Consider the following 26037-nt stretch of genomic DNA (forward strand, 5'->3'; position numbering starts at 1 on the left):
TTTTCATTTCCTTCATGCACAGCGCTGTATGCTCCAAACCCTTTGCTATGCTTAGTGCTTCATCAAGTTCTGGATTCCTAGTGAGTAGTTCCTCTTGGATCCTAGGATCATTGGTACACCTCACAATTTGATCTCTAATCATGGAATCCGTCAAAGTCCCAAATTCACAAGTGGCTGATAAACCCCTCAAAACTGCAACGTAATTTGTAACTTTTTCATCTTTCTATTGCACACTTTTATAAAATTTGTGCCTTTCCAGTACTACATTAAGTTTTACTTTAAAATATTCCTCCAATTTCCTCAGAGTATATTCATACACATTAGTCCCTTCAACCTCTTCCTGTTCATCGTCCACCAGTCTGCCTGTTATATCTTCAAAAACTTTCCTGCCATGGAAGTATTTCTTTCGTCTCGTCATGTTTGAACTGCTGTTGAATTTCATTAAGACTCAGGTAATGAAATATATTACTGGTAGTATATTGTGGTGTTGTGTGTCATGCATGGAATCAGGAACACTGCTGTGCTCCGGATTCCATGGGATGACAGTTACGACCCAGGTTGCCTGATAAGACGTGATTTACTCTGCTCTACAATAAATCACTTAATCACAACTTTCCAGTATCCTGAACCATCATTATTTCACTGGCGACGATTGGGCTACGTCCCTAATTCAACCTGGAGTCCCTACCTGCATCATCACACCTCGTCTGATGCGGAGGATCACGAACTGGCGAGTAAACTTCAAGGCGATGTCTACGCTGTGTACCCGACTGTATTAGCGTCTGGAAGGTAAAAGCGCCGCAATTTGAGGCTTTTGTGGGAGGAAGCTGACGAATTTTGAACAAATTCCCATTCCCCGGTGAGTCGCGCTGCTCGAGCCTGTGCGCATGCGCATGCGCGTGACAGCGTCTACGCGAGCCTGCATGCATGCGAGCCGACGTCTACGCGAGCCTAAGACCAGCTGCTCGAGCTAATGCGCATGCGTGTGACGTCATAACGTCATATCACGCACGGCGGCCATCTTTTGGGAAGAAATCCCACACAAAGCATTGAGAATCAGCGGACATCGCGCAAATAAGTGATTTACTCGAGCCAAAACAAATTCATACACCGATCTGCGACATAAACTGAGTTTATGCACCAATCTTTGACAATTATTCAAAGAAGAAAAATTATAATGTCCTTTAATATATAAATTCGTTTTAAATTCGTATAAAAAAAACAAAAAAAAAAAACAAAAAAAAACAACATTTATTTTAAAAGAAGGACACAACATAGTGTTTTAATACTTTACTCATATTATTATGGAGAGTTTTTCAGCACCACCATCATTTCTGCCTAATCCAGGCGAACCAATATTAGAATGGAAAAGGTGGAAAGAAGGCTTTCATGCTTACATTGAAGCTATTGGAGGAGATGACTATACTGACAAACGCAAACTAGCCATTTTAAAACACTGTTTGGGTGCTGAAGGAAGACATGTCTTGAGTCATTTACCCTTGTCTGCAGATGGTGTATCTACTTCGGATAGTACAATTGACGTTTTTGAAGAAGCGATAAAACAGTTAGATAAACAGTATATTAAGAAAGTCAACATTGTAGTTGCCCGTCACAAATTCTTGAGTAGGGGTCAATTACCAAGTGAATCCGTTGACTCATTTGTAAATGACTTAAGAGTTTTAGCATCCAAATGTAAATATTCAACCTTTCATGATCAGATGCTGCGTGATCAAATGGTTCACAAAATTGCTGATGTCAAGCTACAAGGGAAACTGTTAGATACAGAGGATTTGACCTTAGACAAAGCATTAGATATCGCTCATTGTTTTGAAAATATGAAGCTTGGAGTGAAAGAACTCGCAGAGAAAAACATTGCCGAAGTCAATCTTGTGAAGAAATCTAGCTTTGAAGAAAGACCTTTCAGAAATAGAAACCAACAGTTCCAACAAGGGAGAGAATTTGCATGTTTCAAATGTGGTAGTCCAGACCATTTAGCAAATGACAGAAAGTGTCCAGCAATTGGTCAAATGTGCAGATATTGTAGAATGAAGGGTCATTTTAGCAAAATGTGCAAGAATAAGAATAAGTTCAGAAACAAGGGTTTTAGTCAAAAAAAGAGTTCTGATGAGCATGTAAATGAAATTGATGACGATTATTTAGAAGAAGAATTTCTTTTTGCAGTGTATGAAGTCAATGCTGGTGAGAAAGACTCACCTTATTGCACTGTGAATGTAGGGGGGAAGGAAATTAATGTCATGGCTGATTCAGGGGCGAAACGCACTCTCATTGGTGAAGAATGGGTGAAAGAATTTCCTGGTTTAAAATTATCTCCCCCAGACATAAAATTACTTGGATATGGCAAGAAACCCATTGATATTCTTGGTTTCTTTAATACGTCCCTTACTTTCAAAGGTAAAACTATTAATTCAAAGGTTTATGTAGCCAAAGATGGCTCTTGTTTGCTGGGTTGGCCTCAACAGAGGGACTTGATGATAAAATTGGATCCCAATCATCCAGAACAAGTACTAGGGTATTCTGATTTGGTCATGAATGTAGAGTCCGATCTCGGCTCTGAATGTGAAAAAAAATTTCCTTTGGTTTTTTCGACCTCCAAGTTAGGTCTTTTGAAAAACTTTGAACACAAAATCATTCTAAGGGAAGATGCCATACCAAAAGTTCACAAAGTTAGGAATGTCCCCTTACATTTAAGAGATGCAGTAAAATCTGAACTTAAAAGGTTATGTGATTTGGACGTCATTGAGGAGATAGAATCCTCTGTTTGGTTATCCCCAGTCGTTGTCGCTCATAAGCCCAACGGCAAAGTAAGACTTTGTGTGGATTTGAGGGATTTAAACGGGAATGTTTGGGTGGACAGACATCCTCTCCCTAATATTAATGAAATGTTCACGAAATTGAAGGGGGCATCAATTTTCTCCACTTTGGACCTGTCAAATGCTTATCATCAGATAGCTTTGCACAAGGATAGTAAGCATTTGACATCCTTCATCACATCGGAGGGTGCTTTTAGGTACAAGAGGATGCCTTTCGGCCTAATATCAGCATCTTCCGTCTTTCAAAGGGTCATGCATAATCTTTTTAAGGAATTTGTCAATGTCTTATATTTTCAAGATGACATTTTGATTTTCGCATCCAATCCATCTGATCATTCTGAAATTTTATATAAAGTCCTATGTGTATTGCAAGAAAGTGGTTTAACACTTACGAAAGAAAAATGTAAATTTGGTGTAACTTCTGTTGACTATTTGGGACATACCATAAGTAAGGAGGGCATTTCCCCGAAAATGAATTTAGTCAAAGCTATAGAATTAGCTCCAGATCCTGTTGACAAAGATCAGCTCAGATCTTTCTTGGGGCTTGCGGAATATTATTCAAAATGTATTCCCCTATTTTCCGACAAGACTGTAAGCATGAGGAACTTGATGAAAAAAAATGTCCAATTTCTTTGGGATGATAACTGCAAGAAAGAGTTTTTATTGCTAAAAAAAAGTATCATATCTGCACCTGCGTTAGCAACGTTCAATACTGCTAACAGTTCATTTGTCATAACGGATGCTAGTAATGTAGGAGTTGGTGCAGTATTGATGCAACGTCAAAAAGGTCAATTGGTGACGATAGGGTTCGCATCCAGACCCTTGAGAGATGCTGAGTGCAAGTATTCCACATTAGAAAAGGAAGCCCTGGCATGCTGGTGGGGCATTGAATACTTCCGCAAGTATGTGTATGGCACTGTTTTTAAGCTTTGGTCAGACCATCGTCCGTTGGTGGATTTATTTACTACCAAGGGCTGTGGCAAGGCGACTTCAAGAATTGCCAGATGGCAGTATAAGCTTCAAGACTTTCATTTTAAAGTGGAATATATCCCTGGCATTAGAAATGTCTTAGCTGACTGCTTGTCTAGATTGCCCGTTCCTGATGACAAGGTTGTGGAAGAAGATAAGGATGATGACAATGTTGTGTCAATTTGTGAAATCTCCAAAGGTTGCATTGGTGAGGATGTTTGGAAGTCGGCATGTGATAATGATTCTGTTCTTAATGATATTTGTAATTTTGTAAAAACCCAATGGCCTCGTAAAGAGCTGTTATCTGATGAATTTCTTCCTTTCTTTCATGTTGCACAGGAATTATCCATTGTAGAAGGTGTTTTGTTTAGAGGTCTATAATTAGTAGTCCCGCATGAATTACGACCTGAGATTTTAGACATGGCTCATGAAGGTCATCCTGGGATGACATCAATGAAAAGGAGGATAAGGAGTGAATTCTGGTGGCCAGCAATGGATAAGTGTATAGAACGTCGGGTTAGAGGTTGTCTGGATTGCTGTTTAAGCGACAAATCGCAAAAGCATGTTAAGTGTGATTTGTTTCCCATATCTAGACCTTCACGTGTGTGGGAAAGTGTGTCGTTGGACATTGCAGGTCCTTTATCGTTTAACAAAAACGTGATGTATGCAATAATTCTGGTAGACCAGTTATCTCAGTGGCCTGAGGTAAAGATGGTTTCTAGCATAACATCAAGTGTTGTGATCAAGTTCTTAAACGAAGTGTTTGAAAGGGAGAGTTTTCCAGAATCTATCACTACTGACAATGGGGTGCAATTTGTATCTTTAGAGATGAGAGAATTTATGGAGCGCCATGGTATAAAACATAGGCGCGTGTCAGTGTACTATCCCAAAAGTAATGGCATTGTAGAAAGATGGATCAGAGTATTTAAGGAAGGTCTGCAACTAGCTTTGCAAGATGGAAGGGATTGCAAACAAACCATTAGTGAAGTTCTGTGGTGTTATAGAAACACACCCAGGAGCATGGGTGATCTGTCGCCTTTTGAAAAGATGAGAGGGAGGAGGTGTAGTTCCAACTTGTCTCGACCTTGGATGAAAATGCTTGGCTCAAAGAATTCTCATGACGTTGATCGTGCTCCTGGTGGTGGAACTTTCCAGTTCAGCGTCAATGATTGGGTCCGTGTCAAGAAATGCAGGAATGTCAAGTCTGGTGAGTCTCGGTATTCCAGTCCTTTAAGGGTCATGCGTGTTGGAAGACAAGTTGTCGAACTGTCAGATGGAAATGTGTGGAATTTGTCCAGGGTTGTTAAGGTTCCAAGGTGGTTGTGGCCCAAGTATGCGTCTCCAGGGTCTGAAGTTTCTTCTAGCTTGAGGTCTTCCAATGGGGCAAATAATTGGAGGAAATTCTCAGATTCTACAACCCTTCATCATTCTCCTGAGGTTAGATCTTCCTGTTCTTCTGCTGTCAATATGCCAGTCCAACGGGCACAGAGGAAATGTCATGTTCCTGTTTGGTCTAAGGACTGTCATCTTTATAGATAATTCAATTTGCGTATTGTGCATGATGTTTTCCTGATATAAGTATTAATGTGTTTTATTTTCAATATTTTCAATGTCTAATATTTGTTGTTCTCATTATTTATCTTTTCATTGTGTCTCGGTAATTCTTCCTTCACGAAGGGGGATGTGTGGTGTTGTGTGTCATGCATGGAATCAGGAACACTGCTGTGCTCCGGATTCCATGGGATGACAGTTACGACCCAGGTTGCCTGATAAGACGTGATTTACTCTGCTCTACAATAAATCACTTAATCACAACTTTCCAGTATCCTGAACCATCATTATTTCATATATATCACTGCGTTATCCCAAATAACACAGTTTTACAGCAAGTATTACATAGCGCTGGTGTTCATATGCAGTAAAAAGTATATTTATATACCACCATGGAAGTGTAATTTTTCTGAAGTGGTACATATTTAGCAAAAGTAGTAATAATGTAATGTGACCTATGTGTACATGAACTGACAAATCACTTTTTGAAGAAAATCAGAATCAAAAGTCAACTCACACAAAAGATAAAGGATACCAGATCGTGGGTATTCATAGGAGTCTATCAGACAGGTGACCAAAAATAAACAGGGTGGCATGGTTCCGCACACAAACAAGGCAGGTACGCCGTCGCCAGGCAAGACGTGCGGTCCCGTGTGAATATGCCTCGGAGTGCAGTTCACACAGGATCCCTCCCAGAGGATGAGTTATGAGCAAAGCACACAAGACTTCCATTAATAAGCGTCCTACTCGTGACGGCGAGGCAGCTCTGCCGCGAGGGTGAACGGTGTTTGAGACTGTCTTTATCATTAATGTTCAGCCGGATTTAAATGTCAGTTTCCCTTAAGCATATTCTAAAAGCACAGCTCGGGAGCCTGACATGCTCGGTGTGATACCACCAGCCTGCTGTCAGAGATGGAGACATGCACGCGCTACAATGCTTGCTCAATGGATTCATTTTTTACCGAACAGATACATGTGATGTAACAAACTCTAGTAACCCCGTGTAGAATGTGCCCTTCTTAAGCTGTTTCTAGATACATTTAGAGTTAGTTGAATGTGGCTCAATTATACATGTAAATCGAAGTGTATGTCTCATACTGAGGAATTACACTTTTTAAAATACAAATTTCTGTTACAAATCAAGTCAAGAGTTAACGTGCTGGGATGTGGAACACTGCTCCTAATGTACCTTTCAAATATGAATATATAAAAGGATGAAACAAGTAAACACAAAGACACGTTCATTACACTTACCATCACGATGCTCCAAACAAAAAACCTCGCCATGATCTGTTTGTGTTGACCTTTATAAAACAAGAGTATCTTCCCAGCCTGCACAAAGACCAGAATACGAGAAATTATAAATAAAAGCACATTCAACAAACACAATGGCTCGTGTGTTTTGTCAATATATACTAAAAACATAACGAAACTAGCTAAGCTGAGGCAGGGAGGACGATGTAGGCCTATGTTTGTTGAGTTACTCTCAGGTTTGTGGGCACCCTGTCACCAGAGGCAGGACTATAACCTAAACCTGTAGCTGGTAAATCCTCTCCCTGCACCCTCTACTGGACACACACGTGCATCACAGATGGCAGGCACTCCTGCATGGACCTCCTGGTCCTTGGCAAAGGAGCCAGGGTGTCTTTTTAGGCCGATGACCAGGATGGGGCGAAAGTAGGACGGTGATAACCACACAAAACACAGAATCACCATCCAAGTAGCTTTATTAGACTTTTACGGTATTGTTGTTACTATTATTCATTACCACCTGACTTTTCCGTATTCACATCCCTCTGGGCAGACTCAATTCAGAGAATAAGGAGGAAAAAGTAGCATCGGACACGTTAAGTCTAGACAGAAATATTATGGAGAACTTTCCAGCTAAATCTTGTATCAGTCTGGAAAGAAGCCTCAAAAGCATAGTCAGCATGTACTGCTTATAACCAGGGCCAGTGAAATTATGCGTTAAGGGAAGACTACATTATGTGGCAGGGTTTACTAAATTATGGGTCAAGAAAATGCACATTATGCAGCTTAATGGGGCATATTTTCAGATAGTATCAGTTCATAATTTTGTCATTTGTACACATGGTAATACTTTCTGGACGAAGGTTTCACCTTATTAGTACCACTGTAACCCCCAAATACAGCAATATGCAACTCAAGGTGAACAGTCAACCTTTCCAAAGAGCCTTTCACTGACTGGGAACTCAAAGCAGCCCAGGCAATTTTGTCGGACCAGCCGCCCGGTGGTGGGGGGAGCAAATGTGACCATTGATGCTTCTGTAACTGGAGGCTGATATTACAAGATTAGATTAGATTAGAATATCTTTATTCGATTGTTTGCATATAACAATCATAAAAGAGCATTTCATAAAAGTTAATCCATACAGTAAAGATAAAAATAGGAAGAGTGGTATTACAACAAGACATTCACAAGCATAAACACAATGATATAGTTAAAAAGGATAAAAATACAGTGGAAATGGGAGTACGTTCAGCAGCAAAATTAGTTACCCTTCCATGCTTTTTCTATGTTTAACTGCGAGTTTTAAAAAACTACATACAAACATAGTACATTCACTATTTAGCATTTGGAGGTAACAGAGTGCAGGTCTGAGTTGTACGAAATTCAGATGTTTAAGTAAAGGTTTTAAAAACAGATTACGGGGGAGTGTATAAAACTGACAAAAAAATAAAAAGTGTGCCAGATCTTGCGGAGACTTATTGTCGCAGCCGCAAGCTGGCAACACTTGTCCTCTATGTGCTCCACTTGGTACAGCTAATAAAAAATGGAACATATTAAATCGGAACCTTGTTAATAAGAAACGGTCATAACCGGACATGGGCCAAGTCAGGTAAGGTTCCATGTATAAACAGGTTTTGGTTAAAACATACTGTCTCACACTACTTTTCTTGTATTCGTTTTCCTCCCGTGCCATGCACCTGGACAGCATAAAGGTATTCCTAACAAAGGTTACATCAGTTTTAGTTATTGTTTCGGGGGATAGAAATAAATCTGGTCGGCCTAGTTCAAAGAGCCACATTCTTACATATTTTAACCATGGGATCTTGAGTCTACCATCCCACTCTAGTGCCTCTTGAAGAATGTTTCTGGTAAGAGGTATGGCTGTGTTTAGCCAGCTATTCAGCCAGCATAGCAAAGGATTCACGGCCAGCTTATCACTTAGATATGGGATGCCAAGTTCCTCATGTACTGGGAGGTTGGCTGTGCCCCTAGGTAACCTTAGGACCTGTTTTAGGAAGTTATTCTCAGTAACTTCAAGGGCGCCTAGTGATTCTGATCCCCATATTTCACTTCCATAACGTGCGATTGCGGTGCTTTTGGCTTGATATAACTTCAAGACAGCAGTCACCGGACTATTGCCCATTTTTCTTGAGAAGTCCAGTATTGCTGCATTGGCCCGCACTACCTCACCCTTTTTCTTTTGTATTGCTGGTGCCCAGGTTAGTTTATGATCGAAAAGGACCCCAAGGTACGAGAAAGTCTTGGTGGTGGGTATTTTGTCCCCATTTACAAAGTGAGGGTATATTTTTTTGGGAGTTACGCCGCTGCAAAACCGGCCACCACCACTCAAGAATCAGCCCCCACCTTCCAGCCCCCCGGGAAAATGCCCAATGCCAGCTATGGCCAGTCCAACCCTGTCCACTGCACAGCAACTTGCGTCGCAGCAATTTTAGTAACGTTTGATCTGTTTGAGCTGGAAAATCTTTTTTTTTAATAAACTCTGCAAATTACGCAGCAGATGCTTGATTAGAGGGCAAATGCAGCAAATCCATAACTATGTGAAAAACACTGCGGAAGTCGCATAATTCCAGTGGACTTGCTTATGTACTCCCATCTAATATCACTCATGACATGTTCTATCACTGATAACAGCATTGCTGACATCTAAAATTACTCCACAGATAACAACAGTGTGCATGGTGGGGGCACAATTATAGTTCTTTGAGTTAACTAAAACTCGTGAATGTCAGAGGGTTTTAGAGTTTAAAATGTAATTATTCAACTAACATCTTCACCTAAGTATAATCTTTGTTCTTTCAATGAAAAAGAATACATATATATGTGTGTGTGTATGCTCACACATATATATATATATATATATATATAAATTGATTTGTTTAAATATGTCCGCAAATTGAAACTGAAAAAAACATCATAGCACGCACACAACAAACAAAGCAAACCCTCCAACTCAACTAGTTACTGCGCCAAACAGTCCCCCAGTTATGGGACTAGCACTTACTCAAGAGCTCATGGAACTTCAAAACGAAGAAGTGTCGACACAACCGGTTCCCGGCTGGGGGCCAACATCAGGTACAGAAAAGACTCCATTTAGACCAAAATCTAAATTTTGTCCACTGATGTTAAAGGACAATCTAGACATATTCCATGAAAGAGTGTCCTTAGAACTCAAGAACCTGCATGTAAAGATTTCAAATGCAACAAGGAGAAGTAACTACCGAGACATGGAATACCATAAACTGATCAAAAAACTAAGAAGCAACAAAAATCTAATCATTCGTCAATCGGATAAGGGAGGAAACGTGGTCTTATGGCCACGCAAGATGTATATGGAGGTGGCACTGAGTCAGCTAAATGATCGTGAATGTTACAAGAGAACCAACACGAAAGAAGTACAGCTGGCCAGCAATGACATTAACTCCAAATTGATGGCTTGGAGGAGTAAAGGCTTATTGACAATGGACGAATATAAGTATTTGAAAATTGATTGTCCAACGACTGCTGTCATGTACTTTATCCCCAAAGTTCATAAAAATTGCCAACAACCACCTGGCCGACCGATCATTTCCGCCCGCAACAGTATCTTGGAAAATGTAAGCAGGTATATTGACTATATTTTGCAGGACTATGTTAAAACACTACCCTCTTTTATTCTTGACACCGGAGACCTGTTGAAGAAATTGTCCAAGTTCAAATGGGAACCAGGTTACTTACTGGTGTCATTAGATGTCACATCCCTGTACACTAGTATTTTCCACAGGGACGGAATCAGGGCAGTCCAGCATTATTTGAACAAAAGACCTACCTGCCTATTTGAACATTCAAAAATGATTGTAGAAATGATTACCATGTGCTTAGAAAGTAACTAATTGCATTTAACTAGAAATTCACATTGAGCTCAATGTTGCATTGTGTCTGAAATTGTGTTGCGCATTACAACAACTGTAACTACTGTACTTAAAAGTCTATTGCCTATTTGCAAAGTATTTAAACTAAAGTAATTCATTCTGAGAAACTATAGTTTTTTTTTCAGAACAAAAAAAGAAACTATAGTTTTTAATGTAACGTATAAAGTAATTATAATGTAATTTAAAAAATAAAATATCTAAAAATAAATTATTTTAAAAAATGTAGTACATTAGTTTAAAAAATAAATAAAAATAACAATTAATACATTTAAAAATTGTCATTTACAAAACCTTTGGAATTCACTGAAAAAACATAGGTTTCAGACATGTTATAGTTAGGAATTACCATTTAAAAAACCTTAGAAATTCACTGAAAAAACCATAGGTTTCAGGGTGTTATTGTTAGCAGGACATTTGATGTGTACAAAACCATTGAAATTCCTCCGTTATAGTTAGTTCTACTAACTGTAACTCACGCGCCTGCAATCCACTGCTGATGATGTCACATATTACATCATTCATGACATGGTCAGTGACATCACTGATGATATCACTGATTACATCACTGATGACATCATCCAGTGAATGTGGTTTGGTTCGATATTTAAATATATATTATATATATATATAGCAATTTGTATTGAAGATTGACTGGATGTATAAGTGTCTGGATGGAGGATTTAGTAGCACTGTCATTGACTGTCTAAGTGACTTTTTTTTCTAATTTTTTGGCCCTAGGGTCCCCATCCCCAGGGCCTGCCCCTTATTTAAAAAAAAATAAAACAATTTGGAAGGGGGCCGCGTGGCCCCCCTCCCGAGGCCTTAATCTGCCCCGGGGTCCCCATTCCCCGGGGCATGGCCTTTTTTTAATTTTATTTAAATTGGTTTGGAAGGGGCCTTTGTTTTTTAAAATTATTTATTTTTATAAATTTTGGGGAGGGGGCGTGTGGCCCCCCTCCCGGGCCACTTGTAGCCCCGGGGACCCCATTCCCCAGGGCTTGCCCTCTCCATTGGGGACCGTGGTGATCCCCAATCCCCCCACGGTCCCGCCGGCTCCCCGCAGCCCTCGGAACCCGGCATTGCTTTTCCACATGGGGAGCTGATAACATGCAGCTCCCCGTGTGGAAAAGCAATTTGGTTTGAATTTTGAAAGAGAAAGCAGGTTTCCCTGTTCTCTCTTTCAAAATTCAAACCAAGTTTGCTATGGCAGGGCGGGAGCCGCAAGGCTCCCGCCCTGCCATAGCAAACTACAGTGTCCCGGGAGTGGGCACTCCGGGAAACTGCAGGAGCCGGCCCGGGGGGGTGGCGGTCCCCAGGGCCATGACAAGACTCCAGGAGCAGGGCCCCCCTACCACAATAACAAAGCCCCGTGGGTGGTGGTCCCTGGGGCTGGGGGGGGGCGGTGTGCTCCCCGCATTCACAATTACATCGAGCCCTGGGGGATGGCGGTCCCCGGGGCTTGGGGGGGCCTTAGAAGCCCCCCAACATTACACTATAAAGCCCCTGGGGTGGCAGTCCCCGGGGCTGCGGGGGTGCCTTGTGCCCGCTGCAATTATTCATGCTTTGCCCCGGGGGGGTGGCGGTCCCTGGGGCCGTGTGGGGGGGATTGGGCCTACGGGCGTACTTCCATGATAGCCCAGAAATTGAACGTGAGGATACGGGCTTACGCAACCCCTCATGTTTCACCCCCACCAATAACATGGTCCCACCAGAGATCCTGGCTTTTAAGGGGGCTGTACTGAAGGGCCTTGAGAACAGACCACGCACTCATCTACACCATAATTTGAGCAAAATCGAAAGAGAAGCAATACAATCTCTTGATAATGACCCCACCATAATCATCAATGAGGCTGACAAGGGGGGAGCAACTGTTATACAATCTGTTGTTGATTATGATACTGAATGCAGAAGGCAATTGGCAAACACTACCCACTATGCCCCCCTCACGGTTGACCCTACCCCTAGACTCATGACCCAAATCACAACACTGGTCACAGAGGGCGAAAACAATGGGTGGATCAGTAGAAATGAGGCACTATTCCTAATCACCTTCAACCTTAAAACACCTTACTTTTATACCCTCCCGAAGATTCACAAAAACATCGTACCGGTCCCTGGCAGACCGGTTGTCTCGGGTATAGGGTCACTGTTGGAACCACTGTCAAAATTCTGCGATCACTTCCTACAGCCCGTAGTGAAAAAGATCCCTTCATTCCTACAGGACACAAGGAACGTCCTCCACCTCATTGACAGCATTAATGGGAGGTATGGTGTGGACCTTTTGATGACCCTCGACGTGGAAGCTCTATACACAAGCATTCCACAACAGGCCACTCTGGAAGCAGTGGAATCCACTCTGCTCAAGGAAAATTGGTCATCCCCCACACCCATCACATTTATTATGGAGTGCGCAGCAATAGCCCTGACAGAAAACTTTTTCGAATATGAGTCCCAATTGTTCCACCAAATACAGGGTACATCGATGGGCAGTACATTTGCCCCTAGTCTGGCCTGTATCTATATGGCTACCTTGAAGAAACCACCATCTGGGGCCCCAATAACCCATACAAAGAAAATCTGACTATGTGGCGCAGGTATATTGATGATATCCTGGTCCTATGGAAAGGGGACCGTGACTCCTGTTTAGCCTTTTGCGACTGGATCAATTCCCAGAACCCCCTATCTTAGGTTCACCAACACCATCTCTGATTCCAATATCCCATCCCTTGATTTGAGGATCTGGCTTTCTGAGAATGGTCTCAGCACTGATTTACACCGAAAGGAAACTGATAGGAACAGCCTCCTCCTCTACGGGAGCCATCATCCCAAATCCTTGAGGGACAACCTCCCTTTCAAACAGTTCCTCTGGATAGGGAGAAACTGTTCCAGCATGTCTGACTTCAAGAAAGAGTCTCAACAATTACAACACAAACTACATGACAGGGATTACCCTTTGAGACTAGTTCACAACTCCTATAAGAGGGCTATGAATAACCCTAGAGAGTCACTACTTGAAACAAAAGCAAAGGAGTCCTCAGATGTAATTACCTGAGTGACATCCTTCACCAAGAATTCTAACTTCACCAAGAAAATCATTATTAAACATTGGGGCATCATTAATTCAGGTGAACTATCCATCCCCCGCCCGAGATTTGCATTCAAGCGCACAGCCAATTTGAAGGACGCACTAATACACACGAGACCTAAAACAAAAGAAGTGGTTGCCCAGAGAACCCTATGGGGATTACCACCTGTCACTGGCCACTACCCCTGTGGCAACTGTGCCGTCTGTAACCAGACGAGTAAGGAAATCAGACTCACAGACACCTTTAATTGGCACATCAAACGTCACACTAATTGTAACACAGCAAGGTGTATCTATCTACTAACCTACCCTTGCGGGCAGAGATACGTGGGAATGATCATGAGACAGGTCAAACTGAGGATTACAGAACACAAAAGCAACATTAGATGCCACAAGACCAACACGAGATTGTACGACCATTGCAAACAAATGGGCCACTCAGCAGAAAGTATCGAGTGGGTTATACTTGAGTCACACCAACAGATTACCCACCAGGAACTCTTCAGGGTGGAGCAGAGATGGGTACACTGCCTCTCAACGGACACTGATGGCCTTAATGATTCCATTCCGTGGTGCTCCCTTACAAGGGCGTAATTCCTCAGCTTAAACACTAATCACACCTGAGCTCTGTGCACAAGGCCTATTATGATGATGATATAAATTCCTTGTTGCTCAAACATCACTACTGTCATTTCACCTTTACCCCTAATGACGCCCATGACTCAGAAGGCAACTCTTTAATATTGCCGGCAGCCAGTCTTCAGTAATATTTAACCCTTACAAATGGCCGCCATCCTGCAACTACCAGTATAACACCCTAATGCAGCACTTGCTTGCCGAGCCTTTAGCACTACCACGCATGCGCGGACTACCTCGGGACACCCTGCACGTGACTAAGGATACCCGGAAATGGAGTATGATTTAAGGAACCAGGAGACCGCTGTCTCGTTGCTCCGGCTTCCTCTCCTCCTTGCCAGCGTGCGGGTAGGTCAAATCGAGAAGTCCGTCCAGCGGACAGGTAAGCATACAGACCAGGCAGCCTTTGTACATTAGATCGCGTGTTCTGACGCGCTCACCGTTGGGACATGACTTTCGACTGTCTACCTACTATCTCAGCTCGGCTTACTCACACACCCCATTCTGGGCGTGAACTTTGAGTGTGGCCGCTCCGCCCTCGAGACTCCTCCACTACGCTCTGGGCAGGCTTTTGGACCGCATTTGGATCGCGGCCACGGGGACCATTGGCGGCCCTTCTGTCACTCTCTTGGATGTGGGGAGTTACCTTTGGGTATGGCGGTCACATTACTGGGGTAATACCTAGGTTTGCATCCATCGACCCTGAGGTGGTGGGGGTCCTCCGGCTGCTTATGGGTTGATACGTTGAGGTTCTGCACAACATGACCGCAAAACCTAAGTGACATAACGCTCCCAACTGTTTTGTCACGTTACCTTTTCTTCCCTCATACTTTGAAGATACCAACTACAGTGGTGCCTACGCTCGGGAGAAGTCCGGTGACGCCATTCTGCTACATCAGTAGGGTGAGATCAAATTACTTCCCCTCTTTCCTTCTTAACCAATACTTACATCCAGTGATCCCAGATAAAGTCGGTTTTTAATTACTTTTAAATATTTTAATTAGTTAGGGTTGTTTTTTAATATTTAGATTGCATGCACGTTGCAGCATACCCGTTTGGAGTTAGAACCAAGCACACTGTAATCTAGGTTTTGGGTGCAAGCACAATAGTTTTGAAACACTTCTGTTTTTGTCACCCTTTCTTAGGTTCCACTAAATTGTGGTAGGACCATTTGGCCTGCTACCAGTTACTTGTGGAAGGTAATACTTGTCCTTTCCTGATACGTGTAGGACAGTTTTTGTATAGGTCCTGATGAATTGCTAGTTTTAGCATGAAACATGTTAACCGCTAGGTAGAGCACACCTCACCGGGTCTTAGCACCTGTGTGTGTGCCTCCCTGTTCTGTTTTTAATAAGGTAGCTAGCCACACTAATAAAAATCCCTGTGGACTACCTAACCTTTTTTAATCCGCACCACTGCACTATTTTCTCACGCCTACACTTCACCTAAAACCCTCATACACACATGCACCAACTGGCAGGAACAAAAGATCTCCGATAAAGAGCCCCTTCGCGGGTGCCCGTCAGACATTGCAGCGCCAGTCTGACGAGGAGCAGAACCCAGATGATGAAGCATGACACTTAGCTTGCTGGGTGTGTGAGGGTTTTAGTTCCGAAAGGGGGCTCCCCCCCTCTTTCACGGTTCTTGGTTCTTCCGTCTCTCCAACTGAGGGGGAACAATGTATCCTTTTTGGTCTGGGGATTGGGCCCTCCCACTTTTTTTTTCAGCATGCCCCCGGGACTTGGCCCCCCGGCTGGATTGGTACAAAAGGGGGTGGTGATGGACGGAGCATCTGAACCAATCAAACACTCACACCCAGTCAAAAGATCTGGGTTTAATCCATCACCGTTCTTTAGCCCACTCTGCCACCCCAGTTCAGACATGGCCATATGCAAATCAGTCTGACCCTGTGCCTCATGGGAACAGTCCAGCCCGAACTGCCAAGCCGTCCATCACCACCCCCTTTTGTACCGCTTTGTTCGCCATAAGTGGGCAGGGTATGCTCAGACGTGAGTCCCTTGCTCACTTTGTCACTGGATTCAAGCAAGCCTGGCTGAAGATGGTTGAAATGCCAGAAACCGGTCCTAGGAAGCTTGTTTCCGGTCCAGGGAAGGCATGGCTTGGCAGTTCGGTAGAACTATAACTATATACTGGCGACCGCCAGTTGGTAATATATATATATAAATATATATATATATTAAAACAAGAACGATGCCCTCATGGAGACATCACAAGAAGAAGTGTTACTGCACACAACCTCCGGCAGCAGCAGCCACATCTTGCCCTCTCACTTCCATCTTAAAAACTGTCAAAAGCATTTCGAGCGGTGTCGCTCTTGATCACTAGCTTTTAGCGAATGCATAGGCAGCGGTATTTGATCGGAAGTTCATTTTATTCAAATATACAAGTCCCGCCTCAATGGGCGTCAGCAATCAAGGCATTGTGGTATAGGTAGTCCAAATAGTTTGCCCAAACTTGACTACCATTAAAAAACCCAGTGGGTCCTGCTTTCTCTATATGTAATTTTACCCCAGTGGGATTGTGCAACAATGTTTTTGCCCCATGTGGGTGGAAGTATCAGAGGTGCAATTTGTTCCGCTCACCAATATACTCCGGAGGTCAGGCCCCCTCCACTCCAAAGGGTAAGCGCTGTTGCGAGCACCAAGGATCCGCCAAAGCCGCAGCGGGACATCTCCGCGGCCGAACCAGCCGCAAAACATTAAAACAAGAAGGATGCCCTCATGGAGACGTCACACGAAGAAGGGTTACTGCACACAACCTCCGCCAGCAGCAGCGACAGCTTGCCCTCTCACTCCCATCTTAAAAACTGCCAAACGCGTTTCGAGCGTTGTGTCGCTCTTGATCACTGGCTTTTAACTAATGCAGAGGCAGCGGTATATGATCAGAAGCTCATTTTATTCAAATATACAATTCCCGCCCCAATGGGCATCAGCAATCAAGGCATTGTGGTATGGGTAGTCCAAATAGTTTGCCCAGACTTGAGTATCATAAAAAAAAACGAGTGGGGCCCTCTTTCTCCATATGCAATTTTACCCCAGTGGGATTGTGCCACAATGTTTTTGCCCTCTATATATATATATAAATATATATGTGTCTGTGTGTAAGTATGTATATATACATATATATATACATGTGTTTGTAAGTATGTATATGTATATATATATATATATATATATATATATATATATATAGAGAGAGAGAGAGAGAGAGAGAGAGAGATATAAAGGTCTATATATTTTACACTTCTAAACTTTAAAACAAACCTCACAGTTACTGGATGACGTCATCAGTGATGTTACTGACCATGTCATGAGTGATGTAATATGTGAGGTCATAAGCAGTGCATTGAGGGGGCGCAAGTTATAGTTAACTCAGGTAACTACAACAGCTAAATTTCTCTGGAGTATGTCAGCCTAACTATAATGTCCTTGTAACCTTTTTTCTTAGTGAATTTCTAAGATTTTTTAAAATTCTGTTTGCTAACTGTAACGTCCCTGTAACATTTGTTTTTTTAGTGAATATTTAAGTTTTAAAAAATCCTATTTGCTAACTATACCGTCCTTATAACCTTTGTTTTTTTAGTGAATTTCTAAGGTTTTTTAACTAGCAGTCACGTTTGCAGAGTGGTGGAGAAAGGGGGCTGCTTGGGGGATGAAGTCCACTTTAGTCCTGGGGCCCTCAGGTCACAAGGGGACCATCATTGCCCCACCAGCAGTGCGCCAAGAGGCGTGTTTGCAGAGTGGTCCGCCGCAAATTCCGCCAAAAGTTTTTTTTTAAATAAATACTTTTATTTGACCCTTGGGTTCCCTGTGGACTCCCTGAACAGGCCTAGGGGGACAGGGTGTTTCTACCCTCCCCCTTTTCTTGTTTTTTTTACCGTTATTTCTTGTGACTCTGTTCAACCGAGTTAAAAGATGACTTTCAACATTTCTGGTTTGAAGTATTGGCAGCCAATCAGATGCCAGACATAAGATCAGGAGGGTTTGCGGGTCCACCGGGACCACAGTTGTATATCTAAGAAATCTTTAAATTTCTCAGGAACTACTAAACGGATTTACACCATTCAACAAAAAGAGTGTTTACTGGACCAAGAGCTCCTTTTTGCCAAATTTGTTGTAATTCTGTTCAGCAGTTCAGGCTGTAGCAGCGTCAAAAGTGTCCTATGGAAATTAACATGAGAAAAAGCATTTTGGGACCCCGTCTTTTTCTCAGCCCCCTCTTGACAGATCACTCCGAAATTTTTGTCTTGTATATACATATAAGACAGTCAAAAATACGTGCGCTATAAGAATCAAGAATCACACTCCAAAATAACTTGCAACCAGGTTTATTCCACAATGCGTTTCAATTGCATCCGCAGCCTTGTTCACGTGTACTATGTGCACAAAAGTAAAACGTCTTAATGTCTTATAACATCAGACGTGAAACAGCAACACAAAGGATATCATAGCTTGCATTTGGCAGCAATATTGGAGTGGTGAATACAAGTCCCAGTAATAATGGTACATCAAATCAACCAAAATACGTGAATACATGGGATAGTCCTGCTCTCATAGTTAATTTGATGCTTAACAAATATAAAATGTTACATGTGCATTGGTCAAGAAACATTCGACTCGTACTCCAAAATGAATTCAAACAAAATGAAATATAACACATAGTATAACACATAGCGTGTTACTGGTCCGTGAAAATAAGAGAGAACACGGTGGCAAAAATGCACTCTATTCTCTAGCTAGCTGTGTGTAGACTGTGGCTGACAGATTGTCAAAACGTCTGCCTAGCACATGTGCTACATATAGTTACAGGCTCACTATAGTTACCACATCACCCCAGCGGTGTGTAAGCGAAAAATGCTGGAGTTGGGGCAAGTGTCCGGGAATCCCTTCATACCAGGCAATGTATAGTGCTACAGGTGATCGTAAGGTGTAAAGATCACTACTAAGGCGCGCGCAATAGTGTACATGATCCTAAGCCTGTAACTATATGTAGCACACATGCTGATACAGTTAAAGACTACATTTTATCTTTACTGTTTCTAGGGATTTCATCCAACATCACTCAAAATTGAAATCAACTATCAGGGAGATTAGGCAACTGAAATCTAAAATCAAAGATACAGATTTGCTGACGGTAAATGATTTGACGACTCTAGAGGTGCTGGAAGAACTACGCCAGGGAGGAGCGGGAGAGGGCACCAGGATGGGTGAAACCATCACACAAAGAACTAGATGCTTGGAAATAGAACAGGAGGCACCTGCAAGCTCATTCAAACCACCATCACAATTTTTACCGCAGATGCCATTGGATGTGATAGACACGTTTTCCGAGGCAGTAATCAAAGATCTAGCAAGATTCCGTGAAAGTATGAAACCTTCTACCATCAAACGGAATCTTACTAAAGCCCAAAAAACAGCCCTGATAAATTTACAGAAGGACACGGCCGTCATCTGTAAGCCCTCGGACAAGGGGGGCAACATTGTTCTAATGTCCCGAGAACAATATGTGGAAGAGGCTCTTCGGCAATTAAAAAAAGATCACTGTTATGAATTGACAACCAAGGAGGAATATCGGGACAGTATTACACAACACCATTCAGTGATCAAGAAGTGGCATGATAAATCCATGCTGGATACTGAAGAGTATCTTTTCCTCAGAACTATGAATCCAATGGTTCCGACATTTTATCACTTACCAAAGATTCACAAAGACAGTGTAAAACCTCCAGGCAGGCCTATAGTGTCTTCTTTGGGTAGCCTTACTGAGAATGTTTCTAGGTTTGTAGACCACTTTCTTTTTCAATCAGTATTACAATTGTCGTCATACATCAAAGACACTACGGATTTCATCAACCACATTGAGGATATACAATGGGAACCATCATATAGCTTAATAGTATTGGACATCACAAGCTTATATACTTGCATTAATCATACACAGGGACTCGATGCAGCTAAATATTTTTTACATAAGAGATCATTGAAACTCGCAGAACACAATATTATGCTTATTGAATTTTGCTTTCTAAATAACACTTTTCTTTTTCAGGGAGATCTCTATAGGCAGGTATCCGGGAACACAATGGGCACCTGCTTCGCCCCCAGCTATGCACATTTATTCGTAGGCTGGTGGGAGGAGCAGGTGGCCTGGTCCACAGCCAATGACATCTGGACCAAAGAGATATTAGCCTGGTATAGATATATTGACGACCTCTTCCTCATATGGAAGGGGTCAACAGATAAAGCAGAGGAATACATAGAACATCTAAACTCCAATGATGTTAACTTACGGTTCACAGGGGAGATTAGTTCAGTGGCGGTGAACTATCTGGACCTGAGGGTAGAGATACAGGATGGGAAACTATCAACAGCCTTATTTAGAAAGCCCATGGCGGGCAACAGCACGTTGCATGCCACAAGCAGTCACCCACCCAAACTCAAGAACAGCATACCCTATGTGGAATTCCTCAGGCTAAAACGTAAGTGTTCGAGAGAATGTGATTTTGATGCAGCAATCAAGGAAAGTTTTGGCAGGTTTGTAGCCAGAGGCTATGGAACAGCCCTGCTAGTAAACACCTTAAAGAAAGAGGATAGTGTGCAAAGGGACAGGCTAATAAAAAAACACAGACCAAGATAAGATGAAAAATAAAGATGAAGGGAAGTTCCGCATGATTACAACTTATTCAGAAAATGCGGAAACTCTCAAAAATATTATGCGAAGAAACTGACACGTGCTAAAAACTGACGTGATCATTCGGGCGGATATTCCACCAGTTCCACAGATCACCTTCAGGAAGGCGCGGTCACTAAAAGAAAGTCTGGTTCATAGTAATTTAGACAAAATTCCATCTAAGCAAGGGACACAGAGTGAGATGAGAGGTTTTTACCCTTGCGGTAAGTGCAAGGCCTGTGCTTTTAGCAAAAGAGTACTCACCTATGAAGTCAAGGGAATCAAATCATGTAAAAGGATTAACACATTTATGACTTGCCAGACTACACACTCTGTCTATTGCCTGAGATGCCCGTATGGCCTTAGGTAGATAGGCAGCACGATTCATAGTGTGAAGATAATGATACTGGAGCATATCCGTGCCATAGCGAAGAAGGATTTCAGCTATCCAGTTGCTAGACACTTTGCTATTAAACATAAAAGTAATATGGATCTATTACAGTTTTTCAGTATTGACTGTATCCCAACAAACATCAGAGGGGGAGACAGAGTGTTGAAATTAAGGACATTGGAGTCGCGATGTATTATCGACCTACAGACCAAGACCCCAAATGGGCTAAACAGTGGGGAGGAGTTGATAGTACATCTGGGTACTTAGAGTGTGAAAAGACGTGTCTCTTAAAATTAACAATTGAATTGTATTATATGATTAGTTTTCTTTATTTTGATTAATATGTATCTATGGGTGCCAATACACGGCTTGATGGAGTAATAATTTGGAACAGGGGGCGCAAGGGCAATCTCCATATGGGGATTGTCACATGCCGATACGCGGAAAGATCATTTTGAGTGATGGTGGATGAAATCCCTAGAAAAAGTGAAGATAAAATGTAGTCTTTAACTGTACCACCGATTCCACAAAATTTTCGTTTGTATATCAAAATGTATAATTGCAGATTTGCGATACATCAAATGGTACGCTCGATTTGGGTGTCTGGTTAATGTGTATACAAACACGATAACAGCTCTAGGGAATAACATACAACATTCCAATATGGCGCCCGATAAAATGGTAACTGTAATTCTCTTTTTATGTCAATGGCCCATTGATTGAATATTTAAAAATGGCGCTTCTCAGTGTAGAGTGTAAACACTGACGAAGGAACTTTTCCAAAACGCGTTTGTTTGCTTCGCAAAGAAAATAAAACAAAGATTGAAAGAACTCGACCCCGCGAGTGCTGGTATCTTTTCCGAAAAGGAGACGAATTCTGGAGCGACTTTTTAACACGGGGCACCACCGTGTGAAAAGAACCCGCCTAAAGAGTGACACGCTGCAAGGGTGCATTGGAGCTGGATATATATATATATGTATATATATATTTAGTGAGAGAGTGTAAATCCTGTCGGACAGTCGTACCTTAAGGGAGGAGATAAAGAGCTGCTTAAATTAAGATATATTCTCGACATCTTGATCTTGTTAGTCAATGCGTGTTGGGTCTGTCCACGTGGCCCCAGAGAGGCAAAATACAAAATATATTTACAGCGCTATGCCTGTTATAAGCGTTACGTAGGACTACCATACTTTGATTGAACACCATCGGCCCACAGACAGACCTATATCTGAAACATATGGCTGAATGAGCTGTTGCTGCAAAAAGTAAATATGATTTGCATGAGAACAGACTTGGAATGAATGAGGACCTGGAAGGATGGTGAGAAATGCTGCACAATGTCCTGTACACATCAGTCACTACCTCCTGAAGTAATGTGCACTGGACATATAAACTTTTCCTATATCCTAATTATTTTACTGGCAATGTACATGCATTCTGGAACGGTTATCAAATTATGGAAGGAAACCCTGAGGGTGCTCTGAACATACACGCCACATTAAGTTGGTAGTTGTACTTTTTTTAAAACTACAAAAACTAGCATCAGCAATGCAAACAGGCTTGGCCTTCACTGGTGCGATGGATCATTTGTTTTCAATGTAAGCTACAAAAGAAAACATTTTGAATCCCTTGCAGGCACCTAAACGTAGATGCCATATGCTCTCATTAACATTTCAAAATAAAAAAAAACATTCACTGAGATGGCCACTTTACTAGTGATTTTCTTTTAATAACAAGCCTTTCAGTTGTGCCATGCATTTTATTATTATTATTATTTGTTAATGAGACAGTAATAAATCACCATCAAACCAAGCTCTCAGATTGGTGGCAGCTAAAATATTTCTGTGCCATTTAAACACATAACTAAAAGTAGATGGAAAATAAATCACCATTTAACTGGTCGCCCAAAGTGCCCGAAAAATAAAAAGCTAATATAAAAAAATCAATAAAATAAAGCAAACTTTAAACCAGAACAATTTTTAGGCGGTGTGAACAATGTGAGGTAAAAGAAAAGGTTTCCCTTTCGGTAATTTTATAACGTCAAGACTGGTCTTGACATTATAAAATTACCGAAAGGGAAACCTTTTCTTTTACCTCACAGTACTTGGGTGCTCCATTCCCTTTCGGTGATAATAGAGCCCCTCTCCTTGGTTTGGGGTGTGAACAATGTACACAGGATTCACTCAAAGTGAATGGAGCCATTGGGAAAAGTCGGCTGACCCATGCAGTATGCTGCAAGTGGGTAAAATTAACAAGTGAATGACAGCTTAATAGACCAGTGGATAAAGCCCTTTGACCAAAAGGCCTTTTCTGTATGCATACTATGATTGAATGTTTTGGAAAAACAAAAGTCTGGGGAGACAACTAAATATGTCTCACAGGCCAGACATAAAAATAAATAAAACATAATGATTCTAGACCAGGTGAATAAGCTCCATAACCTGGCCAGCCTGTGGCCCTGCCTTTCAGCAGATTATCAGCACATTAATCAATGTGCCATAAAATATAATTCGTAAACACAATGTAGTAATTTTGAATAAAATTGTTTGCATGGTATTGCAATACTGTTTGGCTGGCATGTAGCTACTTCACAGATCACATCCGTTGGGAGGGGTCTTTGAAAAGCCTCATAAGATTTCTAGTCCATAGCTACTAGAACATTCATATCGGAAGGATGAGAACAAACCTTGATGGTTCATCATATTCAGAGCCAAGATACAGTTCAATAGCCAAAAGACAACTCTATGTCTCTTGGTCAGATTAAGGTTTCCAATAATGGTACCAGTGGATCTAACAGATTAATAAACTGTAACTAAACCACTATGTCTTTTCTGCCATCTAAATTATGAAGGATTTGATGTCAATTATCAAAAACTAAAGGAAGGTTTGTTTGATATGTAAATCAGATGGACCACTTGAAAAACTAGAGGGGTGTGTCTAGAGGACACATTTAGCCAAGTTAATGAAAGTACAGGTCTCCACAGCAGACATATCCTGAAGCTGGCTGACACTATGAGTTGTGTGGGTAACCACAGCCGACACACCCTGAAGCTGGTCGACACTAGAAGCTCTGTAGGCCAACACAGCTGGCACACCCTGAAGTTGGCTGACTCTAGGAGCCATGTATGTCATCAGAGCAAACACACAATGAAGTGATTAGAGATATAGAGCCATGCAGGTCACCACGGCCGAAACACCCGGAAGCGGGCTGACACTAGGAGGTGTGTAGGCCACCACAGCCAATATACCATAACACTGGCTGAAACTATGAGCAATGTAGGTCACCACAGCAGCCATGCTCTGAGAGTAGCGGACACTAAGTGCAATGTAGACCACCAGAGTCAACACACCCTGAAGCTGACTGACACTTAGACCCTTGCATGCCACCACAGCTGACACACCCTCAAGCTGGCAGACATTAAGAGTCATGTAGGCTATCACGGCTGACATACTCTGAAGCTAGCTGCTACTAGGAGCCTTGTTGGCCACCACACCCAATATACCTGAGCTGGCTGACACCAAGAGTCATCTAGGCCACCAGAGCTGACACTGACTAATGCTAGGAGCCACTGTCATTACCACTAAGAAGGCTGCCTTCCAGATGACCAGTTGAACATCATTGGGGCACATCACTGGAACAACTAACATGCCCACACACACAACCAACACACCCAAACCCTCTCCCCCGCTACCACATCCCTACCACCTCCAGCCTGCCCCTACCCCCCTTATTTCCCATCAGAAGGACAATATGTAATGATCATGACTATACCACTTGAACTGGCCGGCTTACCATCAAACGATTTAGCCTGTATCATATTGAGGGAATCTACCATAGTAATGTGCAAATGGTCTGCATATGCATAAGTGCCATGAAGAAGTAATGATGTATGCAATATTGATACAATGTCAAGTGAATGTAGCCGTCACTCTTTCCTTCTGCAATTAATAAAAGAATTCAAAATATATATATATATATATCACTCAACATCATAGTTCAAATATGAAAAGTGCCCCCTCTGGAGTATTAGTAGTAGTCCACATGGCTGACAGATAAAACTCACAAGAGCCAACTCAAACACAGCAATAAAAGATCTTCATTAAGGAGTAGTTAGGAGTCACTTGTTCTCTTCTGTCCAATAGCAAAGCTAGACCTATTTGTCTTTGACCTGGAGAAGTCTTCCTGATTGGTCGCATTATACCTAAACATATAAATTCTCATAAGAGTGGCCCAAATGTATATATAATACAGCCTTAGAACCCACACTTGGAAGTTTCTAGATGGTCTGGATCTGGGTAGCTTAACACCCTTCTACTCGGACAGAGGACCATTCTGTTAAAAATGGACATGAGGTTTATTCCCAGTCTCCCCTTCATTCATCCTTCAAGCCATGATTTTATCAACTCCCACTTGTGGCCCAATCTCCCTGTACAGATCCTATCACTGTTGCCATTTCATGGTTTGTTAACTTATTTTCTTTCCAAACCCTCACTAATTTGTCTTGCTTCCCTTAAAACTATCTTACATCCCCTGCATGACCCATGAAAGCTTCCCCACTTGCTGTTTCTTGACTACTCTCCTGTTCTGCCCAAATCAACCTTGCCCGAGTTTAATTCAGCAGTTCAGTCTTTGACTTGATAATGTCTTTAGTATGTGACTCATTGGTTAAGCGATTTGTTTTAAAAGCACATTTTAAAAAGA

The 26037-nt window shown here is 42.1% G+C and overlaps 1 protein-coding gene across 2 annotated transcripts in view; it reads right to left on the reverse strand.

Moving 5' to 3' along the window:
- The window catches only part of HGSNAT (heparan-alpha-glucosaminide N-acetyltransferase), a 355722-nt gene that overhangs the window by 81527 nt on the left and 248158 nt on the right, over positions 1 to 26037 (reverse strand). For both annotated transcript variants that reach the window (XM_078659862.1, XM_078659863.1), the window contains one exon: positions 6606 to 6683. In XM_078659862.1, the coding sequence (XP_078515988.1) occupies positions 6606 to 6683 (78 nt within the window). The remainder of the gene's footprint in view (positions 1 to 6605; positions 6684 to 26037) is intronic.

Source organism: Lissotriton helveticus, chromosome 9 (assembly GCF_964261635.1).
Source record: "Lissotriton helveticus chromosome 9, aLisHel1.1, whole genome shotgun sequence".
NCBI lineage: Eukaryota > Metazoa > Chordata > Amphibia > Caudata > Salamandridae > Lissotriton > Lissotriton helveticus.